This window comes from Coregonus lavaretus, assembly GCF_964263955.1.
Source record: "Coregonus lavaretus genome assembly, chromosome: 31".
Taxonomy (NCBI): domain Eukaryota; kingdom Metazoa; phylum Chordata; class Actinopteri; order Salmoniformes; family Salmonidae; genus Coregonus; species Coregonus lavaretus.
Genome location: NC_140018.1, coordinates 2,418,824 through 2,444,780, shown reverse-complemented (window position 1 = coordinate 2,444,780; position 25,957 = coordinate 2,418,824). Strand labels below are relative to the sequence as shown.

The 25,957-nt window shown below is 46.1% G+C and overlaps 2 protein-coding genes across 3 annotated transcripts; one reads left to right on the top strand and one right to left on the bottom strand.

Annotated features, from left to right (window-relative positions):
• Nucleotides 1-470: 470 nt before the first annotated feature.
• LOC311107133 (DNA replication licensing factor MCM3-like) lies at nt 471-16,600 on the bottom strand. The gene is made up of 17 exons (XM_084149630.1): nt 16,446-16,600; nt 15,981-16,093; nt 15,448-15,656; nt 15,052-15,182; nt 14,714-14,952; nt 14,318-14,423; nt 13,661-13,814; nt 9,718-9,849; nt 8,574-8,782; nt 7,337-7,511; nt 6,881-7,007; nt 6,330-6,480; nt 3,879-4,019; nt 3,369-3,472; nt 2,861-2,934; nt 2,217-2,316; nt 471-1,897 (listed from the first exon to the last, which is right to left on the bottom strand). The coding sequence occupies exons 1-17, from the start codon at nt 16,518-16,520 to the stop codon at nt 1,699-1,701; spliced, it is 2,439 nt and encodes an 812-aa protein (XP_084005756.1). The 5' UTR covers nt 16,521-16,600; the 3' UTR covers nt 471-1,698.
• Nucleotides 16,601-20,781: 4,181 nt separating this feature from the next.
• LOC311106671 (membrane progestin receptor beta-like) lies at nt 20,782-25,203 on the top strand. Of its 2 annotated transcripts, none has more exons than XM_084149063.1 (4): nt 20,782-21,014; nt 22,089-22,726; nt 23,179-23,399; nt 23,532-25,203. In XM_084149063.1, the coding sequence occupies exons 2-4, from the start codon at nt 22,195-22,197 to the stop codon at nt 23,850-23,852; spliced, it is 1,074 nt and encodes a 357-aa protein (XP_084005189.1). In that variant the 5' UTR covers nt 20,782-21,014; nt 22,089-22,194; the 3' UTR covers nt 23,853-25,203. The 2 variants fall into 2 exon arrangements, with proteins under 2 accessions (XP_084005189.1, XP_084005190.1); XM_084149064.1 differs by having other exon boundaries at nt 20,782-21,010; nt 23,532-24,759.
• Nucleotides 25,204-25,957: the final 754 nt, after the last annotated feature.

Genomic DNA, 25,957 nt, shown 5'->3' with positions numbered 1-25,957 from the left:
AGTTGACAGCCTCATTTATCGATTTCAATAAGAGGACTACTATTAGCTGACTTGCACAGTACAGCTTGGGTTGGCCTGACTATTAAAGACCAATATGGGATTGATCATTTTAGGTCATTCAGTGTCAATGTTTCTCGTAGAATTTTTCACACAGGACACCTTTTCTTCGGTGTGTGGGCTGTTTGGGAAATGTTTCGCAATATTTGAGGATACCCACTTCTCCACGCACCACTGTAGCAAACCGATTTAAAATCCCTAGAAGAGGCACAATCTTCACAGACACACTGCCAGCGTCCCAAATGGCACCCTATTCCCTACATAGTGCATTACTTCTGACCAGAGCCCTTTACGTAGTGCACTATATAGGGAATAGGGTACCATTTGGTGTCCACCCACTCCTCTCTATCCAGGTCACAGAAACGCTGACCACTTCTCAGAACAAATCAGCATTACTCAGTCAAGAAACTGAAAACGGAGCAGAGATTATATTTAGAGAGCTGGGCCAACTTTTTGATTAAAAAATAAAAATATTGTTCTCATTCTATACATTCAGTTTCAGAGCATAAACAAAAAAATGTACTCCCTATGTATTGTTAATGGGGGCGCTAACTAGGCTGCCAAATAATGTTGCAGCGTCATGTAAATGATGACTCAGGCGTGGGTGTAGAGAGCAGAGGGACTAGCCCGGATGGAGGTTATGCAGGTAGCTTAGTGGTTAAGAGCGTTGTGCCAGTAACCGTAAAGGTCCCTGGTTCTAATCCCCGAGCCGACTAGGTGAAAAATCTGTCGATGTACCCTTAAGCAAGGCACTTAACCCTAATTGCTCCTGTAAGTCGCTCTGGATAAGAGCGTCTGCTAAATGACTAAAATGTAAATGTAATGCCAGGGAGGCCCTGATCAGCCCAATCAAAACCACAGCTTATCATTTCCCCATTGTACAACGCAGTGAAACCCCATTTCACAGGCAGCTGCACCTCACCGCATTGTTCATCTGTTTTATAAAAGCGATACGCTATCCCCCGATGTGTGTGTGTGTAAATGAGAGCACAAGCAGTTAGTTCATCTTCAACCAGCCACAATGTTTAACATCAAACAATGTAATGTTCCATCTCCAGGCACTACTACAGTTGACAAACCTTTACAATGAAAACTTTTTTTTTTTTTAACAAAACAATATATACAAGAAAGATATTTTAGAAAAAAGTAATGTTTTTTAAACAGATTAAAACTGTAAAAAGAAAGCATTAAAACGATACAGGTGCACTTTGCTCTAGAGAGAATGGTCCTTCTAGCCCAAATCTCTTCATTGTAACCAGACCTTGTACATACCATAATATGTTGCTAAAACATGAGTAAAGCAAATAAACAAAAAACTTTGAAACTGATCAAGAATGAACCAAGGACATTCAACAACATAAAACCATAATCGTTCAACTCCTTTTTAGTCCATAAGCGGTTGTTGCCAAAAAGCTAACTGGAAGAAGCTAGTGGACCCAAAACCCAGAAGAACCAGTCAAAATCTACTTCAATTCTTCTTCTGAATTCCTTCTCATCCTTCTTGGTCTCAAATGGGAAACATAATCTCTCCATTCTGACTCTTGCTTCTCCTTCTGTCCTCTCCCTCCTCCTCCTCCCTCCACCTCCTCCTCTTCCCTCTCCCTCCCACCTCCTCTTCCCTCTCCTGCCTCCACCTCTGTGTCAGATGAGGAAGATGATATCATCAGCCACCATGATCTGGTTGTCGTCCTGCATGCGAGCGAGGGCGGCCCGGACCTCTGTCAGGGTGAAGGGGGCGTCACTGTCCTTGTTGACACTCTCCACCAGAGAGTTCATACCAACGGACTGAGCATGTGCAGAACGGAACACCTCCAGGAGGGAGGACTTAAACTCCTTCAGCCTGGAAAACACACAGAGAGAGAGACAGAGAGAGACACAGAGAGAGAGAGAGAGAGAGAGAGAGACACAGACACAGAGAGACAGAGAGAGAGGATTAACATGGACAGAGGGATATAACTCCCTTCCATTCAGTGGAGCGATAGACACATGCCTATCCTAACTAGGTCTTGGTTCTATTCTAGCACCCAGCCCCAGACTTCCAACATATTCTTCACAGTTCAAACATTTTGCTTTCACCTATCCAGTCTATGCAGGGTCCCCTAACAAGAGTGACTGACGGTAGCATGAGAGGAGTCTCTGCCCTTCGCACTGTAACCCACCTGTCTGCAGACACCTCTGTCTGCCCGTCCTGGCTCGGTGGGACAGGGGCATCCATAGGCTCCTCTTCTGCCTCGGCCGGTTTGGGCGTGCCAGCCTGGACTGTGGGAGGGAGGGGCAAACAGTGTATGGTAACAATTCTGAAACTGAGAATCAATTTGATTCATATAAAAAGGTTCTATTCAGACTTGAGATTAGTTGACTTAACATGGACACAAGTCAAGAAAAATGATGACTGAAGTCCATGTTTTGATGACTGAAGTCCATGTTTTGATGACTTAAGTCCATGTTTTGATGACTTAAGTCCATGTTTTGATGACTTAAGTCCACGTTTTGATGACTTAAGTCCACGTTTTGATGACTTAAGTCCACGTTTTGATGACTTAAGTCCACGTTTTGATGACTTAAGTCCACGTTTTGATGACTTAAGTCCACGTTTTGATGACTTAAGTCCACGTTTTGATGACTTAAGTCCACGTTTTGATGACTTAAGTCCATGTTTTGATGACTTAAGTCCATGTTTTGATGACTTAAGTCCATGTTTTGATGACTTAAGTCCATGTTAAGGCAATTTATCTCAAGTCTGAATGGAACCCATAGTGCTTTGCAGAAATGGTACTGAGAGAAAGAAGCGTCTGGTTCTTACTCTCAGGGATGTCCTTCTCTCCAGCGAAGTCGTACGGGTCGCGGGCCTCGCTGCTCTGGGAACCACGGCGACTCCTGCAGGACAAACACAGAATAACAGACATGTCCAGAAAACGGGCAGTAGGAACAAGGGGCAGTAGGAACAATAACGTTTGACATTTTTAGTCATTTAGCCGATGCTCTTATCCAGAGCGACTTACAGTTCGTGCATTCATCTTAAGATGGCTAGTTGGGACCACCACAGTAAGTACATTCTTCCTCAATAAAGTAGCTATCAGCAAGGTCACTGCTAGTAAAAGTCCAGTGTGTGAGTTCACCAAAGAGTTTGTTTTGGTAAAAAGCTGAGCGATGGGCCTGGAGAAAATGTAACCACTATCAAATTCATATCCATCCATAGTGATGGTTCGTAACCATCCATAGTGATGGTTCGTAACCATCCATAGTGATAGTTGTAACCATGTTTTGAGGCTATTTTGTTTACATTCACAAATAAGAGTCCAATGCCGTACCTCTTCTTGTCTGAGCGAGGGGTACGTTGTGTTGTCTCCTCCTCTTCCTCCTCAGAGCCAGAGTCCTGCTCCTTCCTCCCTCTCTTCTTCTCTTTCTCCAGAACCTACAGGACCATGGGACAGAACAGAGATGAGTTTCTCCAGAACCTACAGGACCATGGGACAGAACAGAGATGAGTTTCTCCAGAACCTACAGGACCATGGGACAGAACAGAGATGAGTTTCTCCAGAACCTACAGGACAGAACAGAGATGAGTTTCTCCAGAACCTACAGGACAGAACAGAGATTAGTTTCAGATTAAACCCATTCTGTACTAACTGCAGACATCAGACAAGCTTTACCAAAATACAACAGAGTTTATTTAAATGAAGATGTATGTTGTTTGCGCAATGGCTGTAACCTACATTACAAGTACTGTGTAATAATCCCATATGGGATGGCCACCACGTGGAAGACAATCAATCAATCAATCAACCAATCAATCAACTATGCATGTCGAGTCTGCTGACCTTTTTGAAGTATGCGAACTGGACCAGCTCCACAGCGACCTCCGAGTCCTCCAGCTCCACAACCTTACTCATGCGCGCTTTAGCATGGGCCGTAGACAGACGGATCAGGGTCTCCAGAGTACGAGCGGTTACTGGGGATGTCTGGAGGGGGAAAGGGGGGGCAGAGGGTTAGACGGGGGAGAAGGTTAGATTGGGGGGGGGGGGGGGGGGCAATTTATTAGGTATACCACCCTGTTCACGATAATGCTTCGCTCCTACAGACAGTGAGTCACGTGGCCGTGGCTTGCTATATAAAGCAGGCAGACGGGCATCGAGGCATTCAGTTACTCTATTGAACGTTAGAATGGGCAAAACGAGTGACTTAAGCGACTTTGAGCGTGGTCTGATCATTGGTGCCAGGCACGCCGGTTCCAGTACCTCAGAAACAGCCGGCCTCCTGGGCTTTTCACGCACGACAGTGTCTAGAGTTTACAGAGAATGGTGCGACAAACAAAAAACATCCAGTCAGCGGCAGTCCTGTGGGCAAAAAACGACTAATTGATGAGAGGTTTAAGGAGAATGGCAAGAATCGTGGAAGCTAACAGGCGGGCCACAAACAGAAATCAATCAATCAATCAATTTTATTTTATATAGCCCTTCGTACATCAGCTGATATCTCGAAGTGCTGTACAGAAACCCAGCCTAAAACCCCAAACAGCTAGTAATGCAGGTGTAGAAGCACGGTGGCTAGGAAAAACTCCCTAGAAAGGCCAAAACCTAGGAAGAAACCTAGAGAGGAACCAGGCTATGAGGGGTGGCCAGTCCTCTTCTGGCTGTGCCGGGTGGAGATTATAACAGAACCATGCCAAGATGTTCAAAAATGTTCATAAGTGACAAGCATGGTCAAATAATAATCAGGAATAAATCTCAGTTGGCTTTTCATAGCCGATCATTAAGAGTTGAAAACAGCAGGTCTGGGACAGGTAGGGGTTCCATAACCGCAGGCAGAACAGTTGAAACTGGAATAGCAGCAAGGCCAGGCGGACTGGGGACAGCAAGGAGTCACCACGGCCGGTAGTCCCGACGTATGGTCCTAGGGCTCAGGTCTCTCAGTTGGCTTTTCATAGCCGATCATTAAGAGTTGAAAACAGCAGGTCTGGGACAGGTAGGGGTTTCGTAACCGCAGGCAGAACAGTTGAAACTGGAATAGCAGCAAGGCCAGGCGGACTGGGGACAGCAAGGTGTCAGCATGCCCGGTAGTCCTGACGTATGGTCCTAGGGCTCAGGTTCTCAGAGAGAACGAGAGAATTAGAGAGAGCATACTTAAATTCACACAGGACACTGGATAAGACAGGAGAAGTACTCCAGGTATAACCAACTAACCCCAGCCCCCCGACACATAAACTACTGCAGCATAAATACTGGAGGCTGAGACAGGAGCGGTCCGGAGACACTGTGGCCCCATCCGAAGAAACCCCCGGACAGGGCCAAACAGGAAGGATATAACCCCACCCACTCTGCCAAAGCACAGCCCCCGCACCACTAGAGGGATATCCTCAACCACCAACTTACAATCCTGAGACAAGGCCGAGTATAGCCCACAGAGGTCTCCACCACAGCACAAACCAAGGGGGGGCGCCAACCCAGACAGGAAGATCACGTCAGTAACTCAACCCACTCAAGTGACGCACCCCTCCTAGGGACGGCATGAAAGAGCACCAGTAAGCCAGTGACTCAGCCCCTGTAACAGGGTTAGAGGCAGAGAACCCCAGTGGAGAGAGGGGAACCGGCCTGGCAGAGACAGCAAGGGCTGTTCGTTGCTCCAGAGCCTTTCCGTTCACCTTCACACTCCTGGGCCAGACTACACTCAATCATATGACCTACATATGACCTACTGAAGAGATAAGTCTTCAGTAAAGACTTAAAGGTTGAGACCGAGTCTGCGTCTCAGAAATGCAGCAGAAATAACGGTGCAGTACAACAGCGGTGTGCAGAACGGCATCTCGGAACGCACAACTCGACGATCCTTGTCACGGATGGCCTATTGCAGCAGACGACCACGCCGGGTTCCACTACTATCAGATAAAAACAAGAAGAAGTGGCTCCAGTGGGCACGCCATCACCAACACCAACACCGGACAATTGAGGAGTGGAAAAACATTGCCTGCTCCGACGAATCCTGGTTCCTGTTGCGTCATGCTGATGGCAGAGTCAGGATTTGGCGTAAGCAGCATGAGTCCATGGACCCATCCTGCCTGGTGTCAACGGTACAGGCTGGTGGCGGTGGTGTAACGTCGTCCAATGACGTCAGCACGGACCAAAACCCCTGTGGAACGTTTCCAACTTGTAGAATCCATGCCCCCCGAAGAACTCCGGCTGTTCTGGAGGCAAAGGGTTTCTGGCACAGTACTAGATGGGTGCACCTATAAGCAAAGGCTATATTCTGTGTGTGGGCGTGTCTAAACGACTCACCCTGGCGATGTCGGAGCCCAGCTGTTCCTGGCTTCTCAGCCTGGAGTATTCTTCAGCGATGTGATTGGCTGCTTCCTGGGTCAGAGTGGGGGTCAACACCTTGGCGATGTGGATGTACTTCCTCATGAACTCCTTACTCACTACCTTCTCTCTAAACAAAAACATAACTGATTTAGCATGGAGATAGATAGGGAAAGAAGACCTTAACATGCAGTGATGAAGGACTGGAGAAAGAGAGTGGGGGCACGTTCGTTTTTCCTCGCCCTGTGCCCCAGGTGGGCAGAGTTTGCACATTTTAGACCAGTGGTTCCCAATTCCAGTCCTCCAGTACCCCCAACAGTACACATTTTTATTGTAGCCCGGGATTCAACTAATCATCAGGCTGTCCGAGTTGAATCAGGTGAGTTTGTCCAGGGCTACAACAACAACGTGTACGGTTGGGGGCGGCGCTGGAGGACTGGAGTTGGGAACCACTGATTTAGACCATTCTATTGGTCCTAAAGTGAAATGTCAACTCACGCAAAACGAGCGTGCCCAGAGAGAGCACATACCTGCGTCTCTTGGTGCCGTGCAACAGGTTGTTGTGTTTCTCGTAGACCTGCAGTTCCTCCTGCTCGTCCTGAACTGAGTCAGGGTCCTCAGTGGCCAGGATGTCTACTGATCCACCAAAGGCCATGGCTACAACACACACACACACACACACACACACACACACACACACACACACACGCAGTCAGTAGTCTAGATCATAGATCAGTGGTCACACACACACTGGGTCTGGAGAACCACAGGGTATGCAGACCTTTGTTCAAGCCAAGCACTAAAACATCTGACTCAGATAATAAAAAGCCTTGATAAGCAGTTGTAGCTAAGATGAATGACGTTGAATCAGGCCCGAACAGCCGAACAGCCCTCAAGAACCGGGACTGGTGATCACCGGCATATCTAGTTCCCTGTCCCTGGTGGCGCATCTGATCCCAGATCTGTTGTTAGGAGTAGAGTGTTACCTGTCCCGTCTTGTTCGCGGGGGTCTCTGTATCGGTGCATCCTGAGGACGTGGTCTGAGATCTCTCTGTCCTGCTCTGCATCCATCTGGTCCAACATGATGAACAGCAGGTCAAAACGAGACAGCAGAGAGTCCTGCAGACCAATGTTCTCCATAGGAGTCTTATACTGATCATACTGGAGAGAGAGAGAGGGAGGAGAGAGAGAGGGAGGAGGGAGGAGAGAGAGAGAGAGAGAGAGAGAGGAGAGAGGAGGGAGAGAGAGAAAGAGAGGAGGGAGAGAGAGAGAGAGGAGGGAGAGAGAGAGAGAGGAGGGAGAGAGAGAGGAGAGAGAGGAGGGAGAGAGAGGGGAGAGAGAGAGAGAGAAAGAGGGAGAGAGAGAAAGAGGAGAGAGAGAGAGAGAGAGAGAGAGAGAGAGAGAGAGAGAGAAAGAGGAGAGAGAGAGAGAGAGAAAGAGGAGAGAGAGAGAGAGAGAAAGAGGAGAGAGAGAGAGAGAGAGAGAGAGAGAGAGAGAGAGAGAGAAGGAGAGAGAGAGAGAAGGAGAGAGAGAGAGAGAGAGATGGAGAGAGAGAGAGAAGGAGAGAGAGAGAGAAGGAGAGAGAGAGAGAGAGAGAGAGAGAGAGAGAGAGAGAGAGATGGAGGAGACACTGATTAATGCTATCCTAGAGAGAGAGGAGTGAGGTAGAGCGCATCTTGTAAGTTGCCGAGACCAGATTAGTTTCGGCCAGGATCCGGATCATGACTAACACTCTCAAATAGAAAATCATTTTATGAGGTAATATACCCTTTTCATACATAGGACGCCGCTACGGTAACAGGTCGATAGCGACAATTGATACCCTTTCAGAACAGTCTGTTCCTTTTCAGACAGTAGAATTCTGCTCCGCAATAGAATCTTGGGTGTTGTTTCCCTGACAACAATAAACGTTGCTGATTGGTGTGCTGCTGTGTTGTTGTTTATGGTAGGGTAGATGCGTTTTATTTCTACTAAATGTTTTGGTAAGTCAAGTACTTTTCTTAGGAGTTAAATGGTCTGCCTGCAGGCAGCTCGAGATCATTTGATTGACAGTTCTGGTTGCCTAGTGATGGACGTTAGACCCGCTTCAGAAGTGGCATTCCTTTGCAGACTAGTTAAATGCCCGTTCAGCGGCGCTTCCAAACCATCTCCAGATAAGTTTTTGTGAGACGCTTTCAAGGCACCACATTCCTTCATCATTACATGTAATAGTTCTTAGCTCACCCTGCCGTAGACGGGGTTGGCAGCTGCCAGCACGGAGCAGCGGGCGTTGAGCCTGGCATGGATACCCGCCTTAGCGATGGTGACACGGCCCTGCTCCATCACCTCATGGATGGCTGTACGGTCCATGTCGGACATCTTGTCAAACTCATCGATACAGACCACACCCCTGTCCCCCAGAACCATCGCTCCCGCCTCCAGACGACGCTCACCTGATGGGAGAGGAGAGAAGCACACAATATGGTAATATAACAGTAGCATTTAATCGGCAGGTAGCCTAGCGGCCGCTGGTTCGATACCCGAGCCGACTAGCTGTGTTGATGTGCCTTTGAGCAAGGCACTTAACCCTAATTGCTCTGGATAAGAGTGTCTGCTAAATGACTCACTACTGTAGTGGCTCTGGATAAGAGTCTGCTAAATGATTCACTACTGTAGTGGCTCTGGATAAGAGTCTGCTAAATGATTCACTACTCTAGTGGCTCTGGATAAGAGTCTGCTAAATGATTCACTACTGTAGTGGCTCTGGATAAGAGTCTGCTAAATGACTCACTACTGTAGTGGCTCTGGATAAGAGTCTGCTAAATGATTCACTACTGTAGTGGCTCTGGATAAGAGTCTGCTAAATGATTCACTACTCTAGTGGCTCTGGATAAGAGTCTGCTAAATGATTCACTACTGTAGTGGCTCTGGATAAGAGTCTGCTAAATGATTCACTACTGTAGTGGCTCTGGATAAGAGTCTGCTAAATGATTCACTACTGTAGTGGCTCTGGATAAGAGTCTGCTAAATGATTCACTACTGTAGTGGCTCTGGATAAGAGCGTCTGCTAAATGACTAAAATGTAAACATGCATCTATGGGTGATGGGATCAGTGAGTCATTTGTGGTGTGAGTCGTTCAATTTTTCAACTAATGATTCATTGATGTAAATATGATTGATTCACTTATTCATTTGGTGTCTTTGAATGTTTCACTACCTAATTTGATAGGCATGTTATGGATTCATTCACTGTCAGGAAGGATGATCATATTCACTCTTTCTGTCGAGTTTCAACTCAGTATCTGAGTGTGAGCCTGTGTGTGTGTGAGCCTGTGTGTGTGAGTGTGAGCCTGTGTGTGTGTGTGTGAGCCTGTGTGTGCGTCTTTACCAGTCTCCTGGTCAGTAGTGACAGCAGCGGTCAGGCCGACCCCAGATGACCCCCGGCCGGTGGTAGGGATGGCTCGGGGCGCCGTGTGCAGGACATAACGCAGCAGCTGGGACTTAGCCACTGACGGGTCACCTAGAGGAGGGAGAGAGAGAGAGGAGCGCGAGAGAGAGGGGGGACAGGAGAAAGAGAGGAGAGCGAGAGAGGGGAGAGAGCGAGGAGAGGAGAGAGAGAGGAGAGAGGGGAGAGAGAGCGAGAGGAGAGAGAGAGGAGAGAGAAAGGTCAGTCTTATATGTGATAGAATTAGGATACAGACACATACTGTAACACTTTTAACAGTGCTCACTAATAGGGCTGGGAATTGCCAGGGACCTCACGATACAATATTATCACGATACTTAAGTGCCGATACGATATGTATTGAGATTCGATACTGCGATTTGATGTTTCAAACATATCGCTCACCATATGTCTGCTGCAGAGAGACAAGAGAGAGCCATGAGAAAACTAGTTTTGATCGGTCATGGAAATAAAAGTGCTGAAAACATGTTGGCTCACTATTTAAACATGAGAACAAGATATAGGAAGAAAAACGCCGGAGCTTTGGTGCAGGCACAGCCAACTAGCGCTAGCTGACGTGACCTAGCAAAAAAATAAATACATTATTTGGAGTCAAAGTATTGATATAATATTGCGATATGTAACTGTATAAATTTTTCACCCATCACTACTCACTAACAAGTTAAAAAGTTCTTCCCAAACTAATCGCATAACCCAGAACCAAATATTCCGTGAGCTAGCTAGCAAACCAAATTGATTGGAGGGTCGAAAGGCTGCGTTGTAGTACTGGAGACCACATTTTGAATGTCTCGTTGTCAGATACATTTGTACTCGGTCTCGGACAGCGAGGACTCGTCATTTCTACCCACAGACCAGCGGAGTAAAAAAATTAAAAAATAACTCATAATTATCAGCTTCCATTCAGTCAGCGCATAAAAACCGCTTCGCCAGGCCAAATATATACACTCCTTTCTTGAAACATGAATATCTTAATAACAGCCTTTGCATCTATTATAGACATGTTTGCCCAGTGGCAAACCTTTAGGCCTTCAGTGTGTTACAGGTTTGTGATGCTGAAAGGACAGCAACCGTAATACCATCGCACTCATGTAGGAGAGTTGTGAGACCATGAGGTCTAGCATTGTCTTGCATTAGGAGGAACCCAGGGCCAACCGCACCAGCATATGGTCTCACAAGGGGTCTGAGGATCTCATCTCGGTACCTAATGGCAGTCAGGCTACCTCTGGCGAGCACATGGATGGCTGTGCGGCCCCCCAAAGAAATGCCACCCCACACCATGACTGACTCACCGTTGCAGGCAGCAGAACGTTCTCCACGGCGTCTCCAGACTCTGTCACATCTGCTCAGTGTGAACCTGCTTTAATCTGTGAAGAGCACAGGGCGCCAGTGGCGAATTTGCCAATCTTGGTGTTCTCTGGCAAATGCCAAACATCCTGCACGGTGTTGGGCTGTAAGCACAACCCCCACCTGTGGACGTCGGGCCCTCATACCACCCTCATGGAGTCTGTTTCTGACCGTTTGAACAGACACATGCACATTTGTGGCCTGCTGGAGGTCATTTTGCAGGGCTCTGGCAGTGCTCCTCCTTGCACAAAGGCGGAGGTAGCAGTCCTGCTGCTGGGTTGTTGCCCTCCTACGGCCTCCTCCATGTCTCCTGATGTACTGGCCTGTCTCCTGGTAGCGCCTCCATGCTCTGGACACTACGCTGACAGACACAGCAAACCTTCTTGCCACAGCTCGCATTGATGTGCCATCCTGGATGAGCTGCACTACCTGAGCCACTTGTGTGGGTTGTAGACTCGGTCTCATGCTACCACTAGAGTGAAAGCACCGCCAGCATTCAAAAGTGACCAAAATATCAGCCAGGAAGCATAGGAACTGAGAAGTGGTCTGTGGTCACCACCTGCAAAACCAGTCCTTTATTGGGGGTGTCTTGCTAATTGCCTATAATTTCCACCTGTTGTCTATTCCATTTGCACAACAGCATGTGAAATTTATTGTCAATCAGTGTTGCTTCCTAAGTGGACAGTTTGATTTCACAGAAGTGTGATTGACTTGGAGTTACATTCTGTTGTTTAAGTGTTCCCTTTATTTTTTTGAGCAGTGTATATTCACATTCGCGCCACACACTTTTGTGATGTATACGAAGTGTAATATTGGGATGCAAACAACTTTCAACTCTATATTTGACATGGGCTTTTTTGTCCGCCCATAACCGTGTGTGTGACGTGTACACTTTGGTTTCAAAGTAGATTTGTTTAAGACTATAAAGAAATCACTCTGTGACCCTGATTTAGCCCACTGCAGTAAAAAGTTAACTTCTTATTAGAAGTTATTCTTGAAAAGGGAGAAGCTAACAAAGTAGCAACAACATCCTCTTCGATAACACCCGCTGCAAACTAGCCTACAACAAAAGCTAGCTAGCTAGACCGTGGGAAAACTACTGCTCGCTATTGCGCAGTGACACGTTGGCCTTTGAGAAGGCAGAGGTTTACATACGTTTTTTGTAAAGTCGGTCCCACCCATTACAAGTCAAAATGTGATTGGTTGATTCCACTGTCACTCCAAAATGTTAGCCTAATACAGTTGGATGGCAGATGCCTTCTATCTAGCTTCTGATGGCGTAGCCAATGGCTGACTTAGCTAGCTAAAATGATCTCCCCAGAGACCACCAAATAAGAATCCTGATTGGATCTTTTTTTTCCTCTTCAGTGTTAACCCTTTCCAACAAAAACTGAAGAGATTAAATCAGAATATCACTGAAAATAATAATATAATTAGAATCATTATTACTATGATAAGACGTCATGTTCCCCACTGTGTTTGGGCTAGTATTAATTTGTAGAGTAACTCCACTACCTCGACTAGCCGGTGCCCCCGCACCAGTACCCCCCTGTATATAGCCTCCCTACTGTTATTTTATTTTACTGCTGCTCTTTAGTTATTTACTTTTATTTATTTTTTTCTTTTTAAAATGCACTGTTGGTTAAGGGCTTGTAAGTAAGCATTTCACTGTAATGTCTACACCTGTTGTATTCGGCGCATGTGACAAGTAAAATTTGATTTGCCCTCAGTATGCATTCTTTCACCATTCTGAATGTCTAAAGAATCCATATGTTCTTCTGAAATATGAACACAGAAATACTGGACATTTTGAACTCTTATTATGGTGGCGATTTGACAAAATTACAATCATGGTCTTGAACTGGACTCGCATTTCGTCTCGGACCCCTTGTCCCCTTCCCGGTTGCGGTCTTGACTCGGTCTCGCCCCCCCCCCCCGTCCGGTCTGGGTCTTGACTCAGACTCTATTTGCATCGGTCTTGGTCTTGAATCGGTCTCGCTTTAGGTGATCTCGAACACAACACTGTCAAAGGGGTTCCAATCTGAGCAGTGTGTCGTGAGAGATTATTCCCAAACTGACCTTAGGCTCATAGGTCATACAGCCATCAACCACTGTTTGGGCCCTACTATCTCATAACCTAAACTAAAAAACTAAAAGAGAGAGAAAGAACAAGAGAAAGAGAGAGAGAAAGAACAAGAGATAAAGAGAGAGAGAAAGAACAAGAGATAAAGAGAGAGAGAAAGAACAAGAGATAAAGAGAGAGAAAGAACAAGAGATAAAGAGAGAGAGAAAGAACAAGAGATAAAGAGAGCGAGAGAGAAAGAACAAGAGATAAAGAGAGAGAGAGAAAGAACAAGAGATAAAGAGAGAGAGAAAGAACAAGAGATAAAGAGAGAGAGAAAGAACAAGAGATAAAGAGAGAGAGAGAAAGAACAAGAGATAAAGAGAGAGAGAGAGAGAAAGAACAAGAGATAAAGAGAGAGAGAGAGAAAGAACAGCAGCAGTTCAGTGGTCTCAGTACCTATGAGCAGTACATTGATGTCTCCTCTGATGCGTGATCCATTCTCCAGCACCTTCTCCACTCCTCCCAGCAACATACACAGGATGGCCTTCTTAATGTATTCATGACCGTGGATACTGGGGGCTAGGGAGCGGGACAGCTGGTCAAACACATCCTGGATAGGAGAGGAGAGAGTTAGTATAGGTAGAGATGGTCTAGAATGTTCTTAGTGTACTCATGAACGAGGACACAGACGGTGCGTTTGAGGGAATGGGTTGGCGCAAAATAAGCTGTAGAATCTTCTCATCTTTGATCACAGAGTATTTAATTTAGTATTGTAGATATTTGGGATGCCAGGCGATGTGTCGATGAGTGACTCTGGCCAAAATGACTGTCCCGTCTTTTCAGATGAACTGGTAGACAAGAGGAAGACCCTTTTAGACTATTGAGATGGATCTGTAATGATCGCTAGAGGGGAAATTAACACTTGCAATTGTCTTCTCTTACTAGTACTGACAGCGGCTTTACCGAGGAAGGTTTTACTTACTACGACTGCGATGTGGTCGTCTCACCTAGCTACCTTAAGATGAATGCACTAACTAAGTCACTCTGGATAACAGCATCTGCTAAATGACTAAAGATGTTAAAAACCATCACTATGGCAGTGCAGCTCTTTACCATCTTCGACTTGCTGAAAAGTTTGATCTTGGAGACGTCGTCAGCCGAGAAGTATGGAGACACTTCTTTACTCATCTGTTTCACCTGACAGGCTATCATGATGGTCCTGGAGGAAGATGGAGGACAGAGTACAGATGTAGGATAACAATATACCTTATAACACCCCCCGAAGGAGGTACTGTGTGCCTAAGCATTGGTTTTAGTCACATAATAATACAAAAATTGGGAGTAATTCTCTCTATTTATTCTATGTTTAATGTCCTCTTCAACTTTTTAAGTGTGCGTTTTAACTCTTTCTTTACAAAGTATGATAGTGAAATAGTTGGTTAAACATCGACAAAAAACATCTATTGGGGACTATCCACGTGCACAAGTGTTACCAAGTGATGACCTCACCTGAAAGCCCCAGAGGTGTATCCTCCCTTCTTGCCAGGCAGACAGCGGTAGGTCCCGATCACCTGGACCCTGTCTCCTGGTTTTACCACGTCCACCAGATCATTATCCAGTATGATGTCCACCGAGCGGGGAAGCTGACCGGCAGGAGCCTTCTCTGGCATCTCCTGGACCGTGATCGTCTGGTGGTCCTTGTAGATGGACAGACCAAACTCCGTCTCCAACGGGTTGTTTTCCTCATCCTAGAGAGAGGGGATGGAGATAATTAATTATTTGCGCTGCGACCCCACCAAGAGTTTTCGGAGGTTATCTACGGAGTGAGGCAGTGAGTGAGTGCGTACCTTGGTAGGGTAGATGGCAGAGGAAGGGAAGGCGTCCAGGCTGGTCATGTCTGTGTATTTCCGCTCCATGGTCTTCTTGGTGGCCGGACAGTAATGGACGCTACGCACCACCTTGGGACGCACCAGAGAACCTAGAGAGAGAGGAACAGGAGGAGGTATTAGATATTACTTTGGATATGGGGAGGATACTAGAAAAAGGAGTCTGCTTTGTTTATTTCTTATGGATTACATTCTGCTCTGACTCCATGCTGTCATGTCAAAGCAGAACAGAGAGGGGGAAACTGAAGACAAAATAGAATGGGTAGTTGTGGAGCAGTACAGTGGTCTTAGACATTCAGAGTAGGCTGCTGGCTTGATACCTTACACCACTCCATCCATCCCTGCATCTATACTCACACTTGGTGACGATGCCCTCCACACACACAATGCTACCCAGCAGGCGAGAGGTGAGGGTACGGGGAGAGACGTGCTTGTTGCCGAAACTTCCCTCCAGACCAACAAAGAACTCCTCGTACTGCTTGGCGTACGTAGCGTCCACAGACGCCACCAGGTCCTTCAGAGCACGCTGAAATGCAAGCAGCTCCTCAAACGCATTAGTCATCAACCTGGGAAGAAGGGAGCAAAGGTTAATATGCATGGTATTACATGTTGTTGACATAGTTTCCCTTACACAGTCTTATATAACTACAATAATAGACACATACCGGTAGATCATTTTTTATTTAGGTGCTCTATGTGTTTGGCTAGTAGTGTATGGTCTGGAACTTAATATGGAATGTGAACTAAAGAGATCCCCTTACATATCTTGCATAGTGGGATGCCAATAACTTGGTGGATACATACCGGTACAACAAATCGATTACTGCCAAAAGCGTGTGTGTGTGAATGCAGTGTAACATCAGTTACTGTTATCCTATTTGTTTTTCTACCTGGCAGCCCGGGCCTCGTTGCGTCGTCTCAGGTCGTTGATGTTGACGATAAGTCGGTTCTTGTTCTCGCTGATCATGTCCCGTACCTTGCTCTGATATACTCCCTGGTCTTGCTGCATCAGGACAAAACACAAATGGGGTAATCGTCAGACACTATCCAGGTCAAGTGATGGCTGGCTTAAGCAGTGGGCGAACGTTAAATACCCAACTAAAGTTACACATTAGCCTACACATTGTCACTCACTGGCTATCAATATCATCGTAAAATTAACGAGCTAGATAGGATGGCAGGAACTAACGTTACAAAATTAGAAAATATTGCCCAAGGAGTTTAGCTAGCTAGCTAGCTAACTGTTGGCATGATTTCAACGTTATCTATTGTAACTCAACACGCTGCATGGTTTCCTTTCGAAGGCATACAATAAAAGTTAGCTAGCTACATTATCAAAGTACAAAACTACTTACATCGTCATCTAAGAAGTCCAGATACTCTCTCTGCGCCTCTCTCATTTCCCGATCGTCCACAGAATCAGACGCCATTGTGTAATTTTATGTTTTTCAAAGATAAAAACTTTTTCAGAGCCCGAAGCGTCCGTTTCTGCAGAGGTCTTTCCAGAAGTGAAAGATTTTCGCGCCACCTAGTACCCGGGTGGACTCAGATCTGAACCATGATTGGTCGATGTGACAAACTTTGCTTTGCATATTTGGCGCGGAATCTGTATCTGTCCAATCAGATACTAGGTTTCTGCATTTGGACCCGCCCCCTCAGCAACTCGCGGGAAATTTTTAGAGAAGGGGGGCTGGGCTGCAAGAGGTAGCATGAATGCGGTCTGACCGCTGCAGTGCCTGTTTTGTGCTAACATGCTGGTCTTTTCTGTCTCTCAAAACAAATCACATTTTATTTTTTTGTCACACATATTTTGCTGATTTTATCGCAGGTGCAGCGAAATGCTTATGTTTCTAGCTCCATCAGCAGTGATATCTAACAAAACAATACACACAAGGATAGACAGAATGGACAGTCCATGAATAGGAAAGGTGTACAGCAGTAATAATAACAGTATATAAGATGAGCATTGACTAGAATAGAATATATACATATGAAGTTGGTAAAACAGTATGTAAACATTTTTAAAGTGACCCGTGTTTAATGACTATGTACATAGGGCAACAGTCTCTAAGGTGCTGGGTAGAGTACCGGGTGGTCGGCCAGTAACAGTGATTATGTTCAGGGTAGGCTACTGGGCGGAGACTGACTGTCTAGTGGTGACTATTTAACAGTCTGATGGCCTGGAGATGGCCTGTTTTTCAGTTTCTCGGGCCCAGCTTTGATGCACCTGTACTGTCTCCGCCTTCTAGATGGTAGCGGGGTGAACAGCCCGTGGCTCGGGTGGCTGAGGTCTTTGATGATCTTCTTGGCCTTCCTGTGACACCGGGTGCTGTAGATGTCCTGGAGGGAAGGCAGTGTGCCCCCGGTGATGCGTTGGGCAGACCGTACCACCCTCTGGAGAGCCCTGCGGTTGCTGACGTTGATACAGCCTGACAGGATGCTCTCAATGGTGCATCTGTAGAAGTTCGAGAGGGTCTTAGGGACCAAGCCGAATATCTTCAGCCTCCTGAGGTTGAAGAGGCGCTGTTGCGCTGTTGCGCCTTCTTCACCACCACTGTCTCTGTGGATGGACCATTTCAGATATTCAGTGATGTGTACGCCGAGGAACTTGAAGCTTTTCACCCTCTCCACTGCGGTCCCGTCGATGTGGATGTGGGCGTGCTCCCTCTGCTGTCTCCTGAAGTCCACGATCAGCTCCTTCGTTTTGTTGACATTCAGGGAGAGGTTATTTTCCTGGCACCACTCCGCCAGGGCCCTCACCTCCTCCCTGTAGGCTGTCTCGTCATTGTTTTTTTTTGTTTTTGGGGGGGGTAGATCAGCTTAATATTGCAGATAGTTTGTAACTTCCATCAATGTAATTGTCTGCATCACTTCCAATCCCCCATGTTTTTTATATATATACTCCCCTTTATTACTTTTCAACCACGCCATCCTTTCCCTACTTGGGGTAAAAATTTGTGAACAACAATGCCCAGGCCTCTACTTCCAGCCTATACTTACTATCTACACCTTATGGACAAAGTCAATTTTACAATAATTCTATTTTATTAGTTTTTTTTGTTTTTGCTCCTGAACTTCTTCTACTCTCAACCTCTCTGATCATTTTCATGATGTCCATCCGGTTTGCTTCTATATGCCATATCTTTCTAACTGTGCTCTTTCCCAAAAGCTCCCAACATACAACCTATATACTTATTATGGACACAGTATGCTTACATTATTAGTTATCTTGTTATTATTTGTTGTTAGTTGTTATTAGTCCCATCCTTCAACTCCATTCAACACCACCCATCTATCTCTTAACTGTTGTGTCGTCAGCAAACTTGATGATTGAGTTGGAGACGTGCGTGACCACGCAGTCATGGGTGAACAGGGAGTACAGGAGGGGGCTGAGCACGCGCCCTTGTGGGGCCCCCGTGTTGAGGATCAGCGAAGTGGAGGTGTTGTTTCCTACCTTCACCACCTGGGGGCGGCCCGTCGGGAAGTCCAGGACCCAGTTGCACAGGGAGGGGTTCAGACCCAGGGCCCTGAGCTTAGTGATGAGATTGGAGGGCACTATGGTGTTGAAGGCTGAGCTGTAGTCAATGAACAGCATTCTCACATAGGTATTTCTCTTGTCCAGGTGGGATAGGGCAGTGTGCAGTGTGATGGCGGTTGCGTCATCCATGGATCTGTTGGGGCGGTATGCAGATTGTAGTGGGTCTAGGGTGTCGGGTAAGGTGGAGGTGATATGATCCTTAACTAGCCTCTCAAAGTACTTCATGACGACAGAAGTTAGGGCTACGGTGCGCTAGTCATTTACACTGAACAAAATATAAATGCAACATGTAAAGTGTTGGTCCTATGTTTCATGAGCTGAAAAAAAAAGACACCAGAAATGTTCCATATGCATAAAAAGCTTATTTGTTTAAATTGTATGCCCAAATTTGTTTACATCCCTGTTAGTGAGCATTTCTCCTTTGCCAAGATAATCCATCCACTTGACAGGTGTGGCATATCAAGAAGCTGATTAAACAGCATGATCATTACACAGGTGCACCTTGTGCTGGGGACAATAAAAGGCCACTCTAAAATGAGCAGTTTTGTCACACAACACAATGCCACAGATGTCTCAAGTTTTGAGAGAGCGTGCAATTGGCATGCTGACTTGCAGGAATGTCCACCAGAGCTGTTGCTAGAGAATGTAATGTTAATTTCTCTACCAAAAGCCACCTCCAACGTTGTTTAAGAGAATTTGGCAGTACGTCCAACAGGCCTCACAACTGCAGACCAGTAGTATGGCGTCATGTGGGCGAGCGGTTTGCTGATGTCAACGTTGTTAACAGAGTGCCCCATGGTGGCGGTGGGGTTATGGTATGGGCAGGCATAAGCTACGGACAACATTCACAATTGCATTTTAACAATGGCAATTTGAATGCACAGAGATACCGTGAGGAGATCCTGAGGCCCATTGTCCTGCCATTCATCCTCCCAACACCTCATTTCAGCATTAATGCATATCCCCATGCCACAAGGATCTGTACACAATTCCTGGAAGCTGAAAATTGTCCCAGTTCTTCCATGGCCTACAAACCAGACCATTTCAGTTAATTTCCCTCGAATGACGTTGCACTTTTTTTTCTCTTTTGACTTTCCACTAGTTTTCACTAGATCATAAGAGAAACCAAATAGTGCAACGTCGTTCAGGGGTGAAAACGCTTCTATCGTGCCAACTCCTTGCCACTCATTTCATGAATCATTTTAATGTTAGTGTAACACATGAGGATGTGTGCAATTTACTCCCCAGCCATTAGCGTCCTGCTTTTTGCGTAACCTAAGCAAGCAATGTGACGTCCTTTACATTGGCAAGCGCACAAACATATTTGGAATTGGAGCAATGGGAAGTATGGGTGCTTCAGCACCTCCTGATAAATAACATTTAAAAAGTAATTCATATTTTTACAAATATATATTTTTTTATTACTCCTCTATGAGAGGAGAAAATAACTTTCCTCAGCATCCCCACTCCAAAACATCTTCACGTTGCCATAGCTCGCTAAGCAAGAGAGGCTTGAGAGATACAATATTGAACATGCGCCAGCTGCCTATTGCGCATGGTCAATATCTTCCAAGCCCCTCTTGCATAGCCTGGTCCCATATCTGTCTAAGGACGCTCTTCCACAGATAGTACAGCAGATGGCGCTATTTAACTACAACGAGCTGTGGCCATTGCATTCTTTGCAAAGTATGTCATATTGTCGTGCATTGTAGTGTATTTATTGTAATGGCTAGGCACTGGTCGGTTTTTAAACGTTTAATGAGGCTCTGTGTATTCACATGTAAAATTGCAAAAATGACTAGAATGTTATTAGAAATCACTGATCAACATCTCATGCAATTTGATGCTATGATTCAATAATAAATAATGTTTTCGGTTTCTCGTGTGCATGAAAAAAGGGTTGTTTTGATAAACTATTGTGATTGTAATATGTACCAAAAAATATTCTAGGCTATATATTTTTATTGTGATGCGTAACCCCATGTGCGTAGTTTTAAGGATTAGATGATTTTTTCATAGCGCCACTGCCTGGGAAAATGTAGGTCAGTCCTTGAGTTTTGGGCGTTCTCTGTTTAGCCCAATGGTTTAGCCTACCTTTTTAGCCACGCCCAGTCTCCCAAATGACTTATTTGCAGTAGGGTAGCAATGCTGTCACTTGTAGATGGCTAGAGTTCACCTGGCGTGCTGCTACCACTGGCTGTCTGCTTGAGAATAGACCTCACCATCAGCATCACGAAATCGATGTAGAAATGAAAAAGAACGATACGGTCGGAGATTTAGGTTAGTCTAGCGCTTTAGTGGTATTTGATAACTGCGACTGTTCCCAGCAACAGGTGTGTTCTGTCTAGACACACAGGAGCAGACAGACAGACAGACAGACAGGCAGGTGAGATTTCTATCTTTTCAAACAATCATTTGAACATGAAAGGAGGATAATAACGTGTCTAACATGTTTTTTTGAAGATATTGTTTCCCTTTTACATTTTTCTAATCTAGAACTCTGTCTCATTGCTTCTTGTGCAGAACCCATTTTTTTTTTTGGTGTCATTTTCCTCTAACCCCAGGGCTAGATTCTAGAGGTTTAGTTTAATGCTGAAAATGGGGCACTTACATGGATAGGTCGACAGACATTCCATGCAGCAAGTACAGAATGCCGTTGCCTCATATCTCTGTTTTTCTAGTTGTATTTCTAGAATGCTGTTGCCTCATCCCTAGTCTTTCTAGTTTTACTCCCTTGTACAAGTAGCCTGATCCCAGATGTGGGACCCAGGCTAGTGTAGAACGCATGATGACAAGGAATGGAAGAATAGAAGGGAAATGGTCACCACTAGTATCCTACACAATCATGCTCAAGGTGAGAAAGATAAGGCACTGCCAAGAGTTTCAGAAGTGGCCCTTTCCATTGTGCACAGTATCAGTCACATTCATTGGCTTGGATTGTGTTCTCTGGGTGTATATGTTTTTGTCTTTGGTCTCCATAGGTGCTTATTAGTATCGCTGATGACGTCAAAGATAGGGTGGCTGTTGTCACTCCTTAGTGTGTAGGTGGGGTGTTAAGGGAGACATTGACACTAGGCAGGCTACTGGGACAGGTAGCAGGCTAGAGGTAACAATGTACAGGTACGACTGCATGCCTGCTAGTGTAATCTGACACTAGCTGACAGACAGGTGAACCAGTTCACAGAGGGCCAGCTATGTGAGAAATGTGTGTCTGTCAGCCTGCCTCACACGAAATCGATGTAGAAATGAAAAAGAACGATATGGACGGAGATTTAGTTTAGTCTAGTGCTCTAGTGGTATTTGATAACTGCGACTGCTCCCAGCAACATGTGTGTTCTGTCTAGAACAGCATCTGTTTTGACCTAGTTGGTATAATACAGAACACAATGCCTAATCTGTACTTTGATTCATAAATGAGTTTATTATTAACTGCATTTTTTTTCTCTCTTTGTTTTCACAGCAAACCCAAGTCTTCCCAAATCAACACTACTCCTCCTCTATACCCATTCACACTCCTCTCTCTCCCCCTCCATCCCTCTTTCTCTCCCTCGCGCCCCACCTTCATCATGTCCAGCGGAGCCCTGGGGCGTCTCAGTACCCTAACCCTGAGTGTGAAACAGATCAGCCGGCTGCCTCACCTCTCCGACATCCTCCCCTCTACTCTCCCCTCCCTCCCCTCCCCCAGCCCCACCGTCCCCGTCTCCTGCGTCCCCACTCTGTTCCGGGAGCCCTACATCCTCTCCGGCTACCGCCCGGTGGGGCAGGACTGGCGATGTTACCTCCTCAGCCTCTTCCAGAGACACAACGAATCCCTCAACGTCTGGACACACCTTCTGGCTGGCCCCTTGGTGCTGCTGCGTGTCTGGGCCTATGGATTGTCCCTAGACCCAGCCTCCCTGCCTCTCTGCCTGTACATACTGTCTGCCCTCACCTACCTGTGTTGTAGCGTGACAGCCCACCTGCTTCAGTCCCACTCCGAGCTGACCCACTATTCTCTGTTCTTCCTGGACTATGTGGGCGTGGCGGTGTATCAGTATGGCTGTTCCCTGGCTCACTATTTCTACTGCTCTGAGCCTGCCTGGAGGGAGAGCGCTGTAGGTACTTTGTGTTTTGTTTTTATTATTGCTATGGGAACACACTTCGTTAAGGTTCTCTCTCCACACTCTATGCGTCCCAAATGGCACCCTATTCCCTATATAATACGCTACTTTTCACCTGGGCCCAAAGGGGGAAAAGGAAGCCATTTTGGATGCCTGATTCTGATAATGTGTTATAATTGCCTACGGAGGATTACAGTCTCTCAACTCTTACTGAGTGGTCCACAAGGTGGCTTTTAAATCTGGAATGTGTATTGCCGATTGTTGTAATATTGTGCTCAGGGGTGAAGTTTCCCCTATGTGCAGTTTTAGGACCAGCTTCCCCCTCCCCCAATACTAACTTGAACCATTAGTGGGGAAAATGCAAAAGTGACCCAGGATCAGCGTCTAAGGGCAACTTCACCCTACTCCTAATATTTGTGGAGTGACAAACTTTTCTACCTCTACCTCTAGGGTTCTGGTTCCTCCCTGGTGCTGCCCTACTTGGCTGGCTGTCCTGCGCCAGCTGCTGCTTTGCCAAGTCACGTTACCGCCGGCCCTATCCGCTCCGGAGGAAGATCTGCCAGCTGATCCCCACAAGCATGGCCTACTTCCTGGACATCAGCCCTGTAGCCCACCGCCTGGCCACCGTACCCTGGGGACAGGACCCCGCTCTACCGCTCCACGCCCTGCAGGTGGGTGGGTGGATGACAGGATGGATGGATGGATGTAGGAATTATCATGGATGTGGCAACTCTATAGAGGATTTAAAAAAACACAATTAACAGTCAACTGACTTATTTCTGTTGTGGTCCTCCATTTTGTAGATGGCCTTCTTCCTGCTTGCAGCCCTCTTCTTCTCCTGCCCTGTTCCTGAGAGGTTCTTCCCGGGGCATTGTGACATCATGGGTCAGGGACACCAGATCTTCCACCTCTTCCTGTCTCTGTGTACTCTATCTCAGCTGGAGGCCCTTTTCCTGGACTATGGCAGTCGGAGGGATACAATGCTGCAGGTGTATGGGGAGAGGCAGCTGTGGTTCGCCGGTGTATCCTTCCTCGCCCTGGCACTATGTAGTGCCCTGACTGCGGTTGTCATGAGGAGGCATGTACAGAGACGACTGGAGAAAAGTGAAACTGTGAAACAGTGAGGAGGGGAGAGGAAGAATGAGACATTTTCAGTGTTTTTGAGAATGATCGTGTCCTGTAAATGTATAGATACAGTATTTATCTAAGACGATAAGCATCTTTATAGCAGATGAAGGTTTCGTGCCTTAAAAGATTATTTGATTCCTGTACAATATAACCATTTCCTTCTTTGTTTACGCATCTCTGGACAGAGGGTAAATGTTTATTTGACTACTTACTGAAGCCTTGATTCAGTAACCTGGTCCCAGATCTGTTTGTGCTGTATGGCCAACTACTGTGGTCATTGTCATGCCAAATGTAGAAACAGATCTGGGACCAGGCTATTGATTCAGTTGATATCTGAGGAACCCATGAAAGGGTTTTATTGTTAAGCTTTAATGGAATTTCACCCCAAAAGTCTGATGACTGTGATAAAGAGTTACTTACGTTTTTAAAGCTGGATTTTGGCATTCCCTTTCAGCTGTCGGTGTGAGACTGGGCAGGCCACGGGATTGAGCAAAAGAAGTAGTCCGTTTTTATTGAGCAGTGAACAGAACAGGCTGTGATTTGGCCATGGTGACAGGCAGACTATAGGCCATGCAGGGCAGGATCTGGCAACTAGTGTGAGTTGCAGATCTGATTACAGTGGGTTGGGGAGATCTGGGTGTCCCGAGGAGTGATGGTTTTATACAGGGTGAACCTGGGTCATATTGGATATACTCATTGACATTTTTACAGAACAAGCAAAAGCATTGATGCGAGACAAACCTACACAAAGCAACGTGTTGTGTGATTTGGTTCTAGACATATTTGTATTACATACATCATATGAAAAAGCCTGTATATCAGCGTCCATAAATATGATGATGACACTACCAATTCTGTATTGTCTTGGGAATGGGAATTTTCATAAAATCAACATGAATGTAGAATTCAATAGCAAGGTTGTTGTTTGTATGGCCGGTATTGAATACCAGTGTTCTGATTTAGTTTACGTTACAGTCCATGAAAACCATGACAGTACAGAGAAAGCTGACCCAACACTTCCTCTAATACTGCGATTGGTACACAGCACACTTCATCAGGTTTCTCCACACTCTAGTGCACACTGTTGACCCTGGTTGCATCTGAAATGCCACCCAATTCCCCACAGGGCTCTGCATGGTCCAGAGTAGTGCACTACAGTTCATTCGGAAAGTATTCAGACCCCTTCACTTGTTCCACATTTTGTTACGTTACAGCAGCCTTATTCTAAAATGGATTAAATTGTTATTTCTCATCAATCTACACACAATGCCCCATAATGACAGAGGGAAAAACAGGTTTTTATAAATGTTATCAAATGTATTAAAAATAAACTGAAATATTACATTGATATAAGTATTCAGACCCTTTACTCAGTACTTTGTTGAAGCACCTTTGGCAGCGATTACAGCCTAGAGTCTTCTTGGGTATGACGCTGCAAGCTTGGCAAACCTGTATTTGAGGAGTTTCTCCCATTCTTCTCTGCAGATCCTCTCAAGCTCTGTCAGGTTGGATGGGGAGCGTCGCTGCACAGCTATTTTCAGATCTCTCCAGAGATGTTTGATCGGGTTCAAGTCCGGGCTCTGGCTGGGCCACTCAAGGACATTCAGAGACTTGTCCCGAAGCCACTCCTGCATTGTCTTGGCTGTGTGCTTAGGGTCGTTGTCCTGTTAGAAGGTGAACCTTTGCCCAGTCTGAGGTCCTGAGTGCTCTGGAGCAGGTTTTCATCAACAATGTCTCTGTATTTTGCTCTGTTCATCTTTCCCTTAATCCTGACTAGTCTCCCAGTCCCTGTCGCTGAAAAACATCCCCACAGCATGATACTGCCACCACCATGCTTCACCATAGGGATGGCATTGGCCAGGTGATGAGCGGTGCCTGGTTTCCTCCAGATGTAACGCTTGGCATTCAGGCCAAAGAGTTAAATCGATGTTTCATCAGACCAGAGAATCTTGTTTCTTATGGTCTGAGAGTCCTTTAGGTGCCTTTTGGCAAACTCCAAGTGGGCTGTCATGTGCCTTTTACTGAGGAGTGGCTTCTGTCTGGCCACTCTACCATAAAGGCCTGATTGGTGGAGTGCTGTAGAGATGGTTGTCCTTCTGGA

Excerpts from the sequence above, each read along its gene's own strand:
- LOC311107133 (XM_084149630.1), bottom strand. The coding sequence starts at position 16,520 with ATGGCGTCTGATTCTGTGGACGATCGGGAAATGAGAGAGGCGCAGAGA. Across the intron at positions 14,424-14,713 it reads TACACCTCTGGGGCTTTCAG|GACCATCATGATAGCCTGTC; the intron begins GTGAGGTCATCA and ends ATCTTCCTCCAG. Across the intron at positions 9,850-13,660 it reads CATCAATGTACTGCTCATAG|GTGACCCGTCAGTGGCTAAG; the intron begins GTACTGAGACCA and ends TCCCTCCTCTAG.
- LOC311106671 (XM_084149063.1), top strand. The coding sequence starts at position 22,195 with ATGTCCAGCGGAGCCCTGGGGCGTCTCAGTACCCTAACCCTGAGTGTG. Across the intron at positions 22,727-23,178 it reads CTGGAGGGAGAGCGCTGTAG|GGTTCTGGTTCCTCCCTGGT; the intron begins GTACTTTGTGTT and ends CTCTACCTCTAG. Across the intron at positions 23,400-23,531 it reads TACCGCTCCACGCCCTGCAG|ATGGCCTTCTTCCTGCTTGC; the intron begins GTGGGTGGGTGG and ends TCCATTTTGTAG.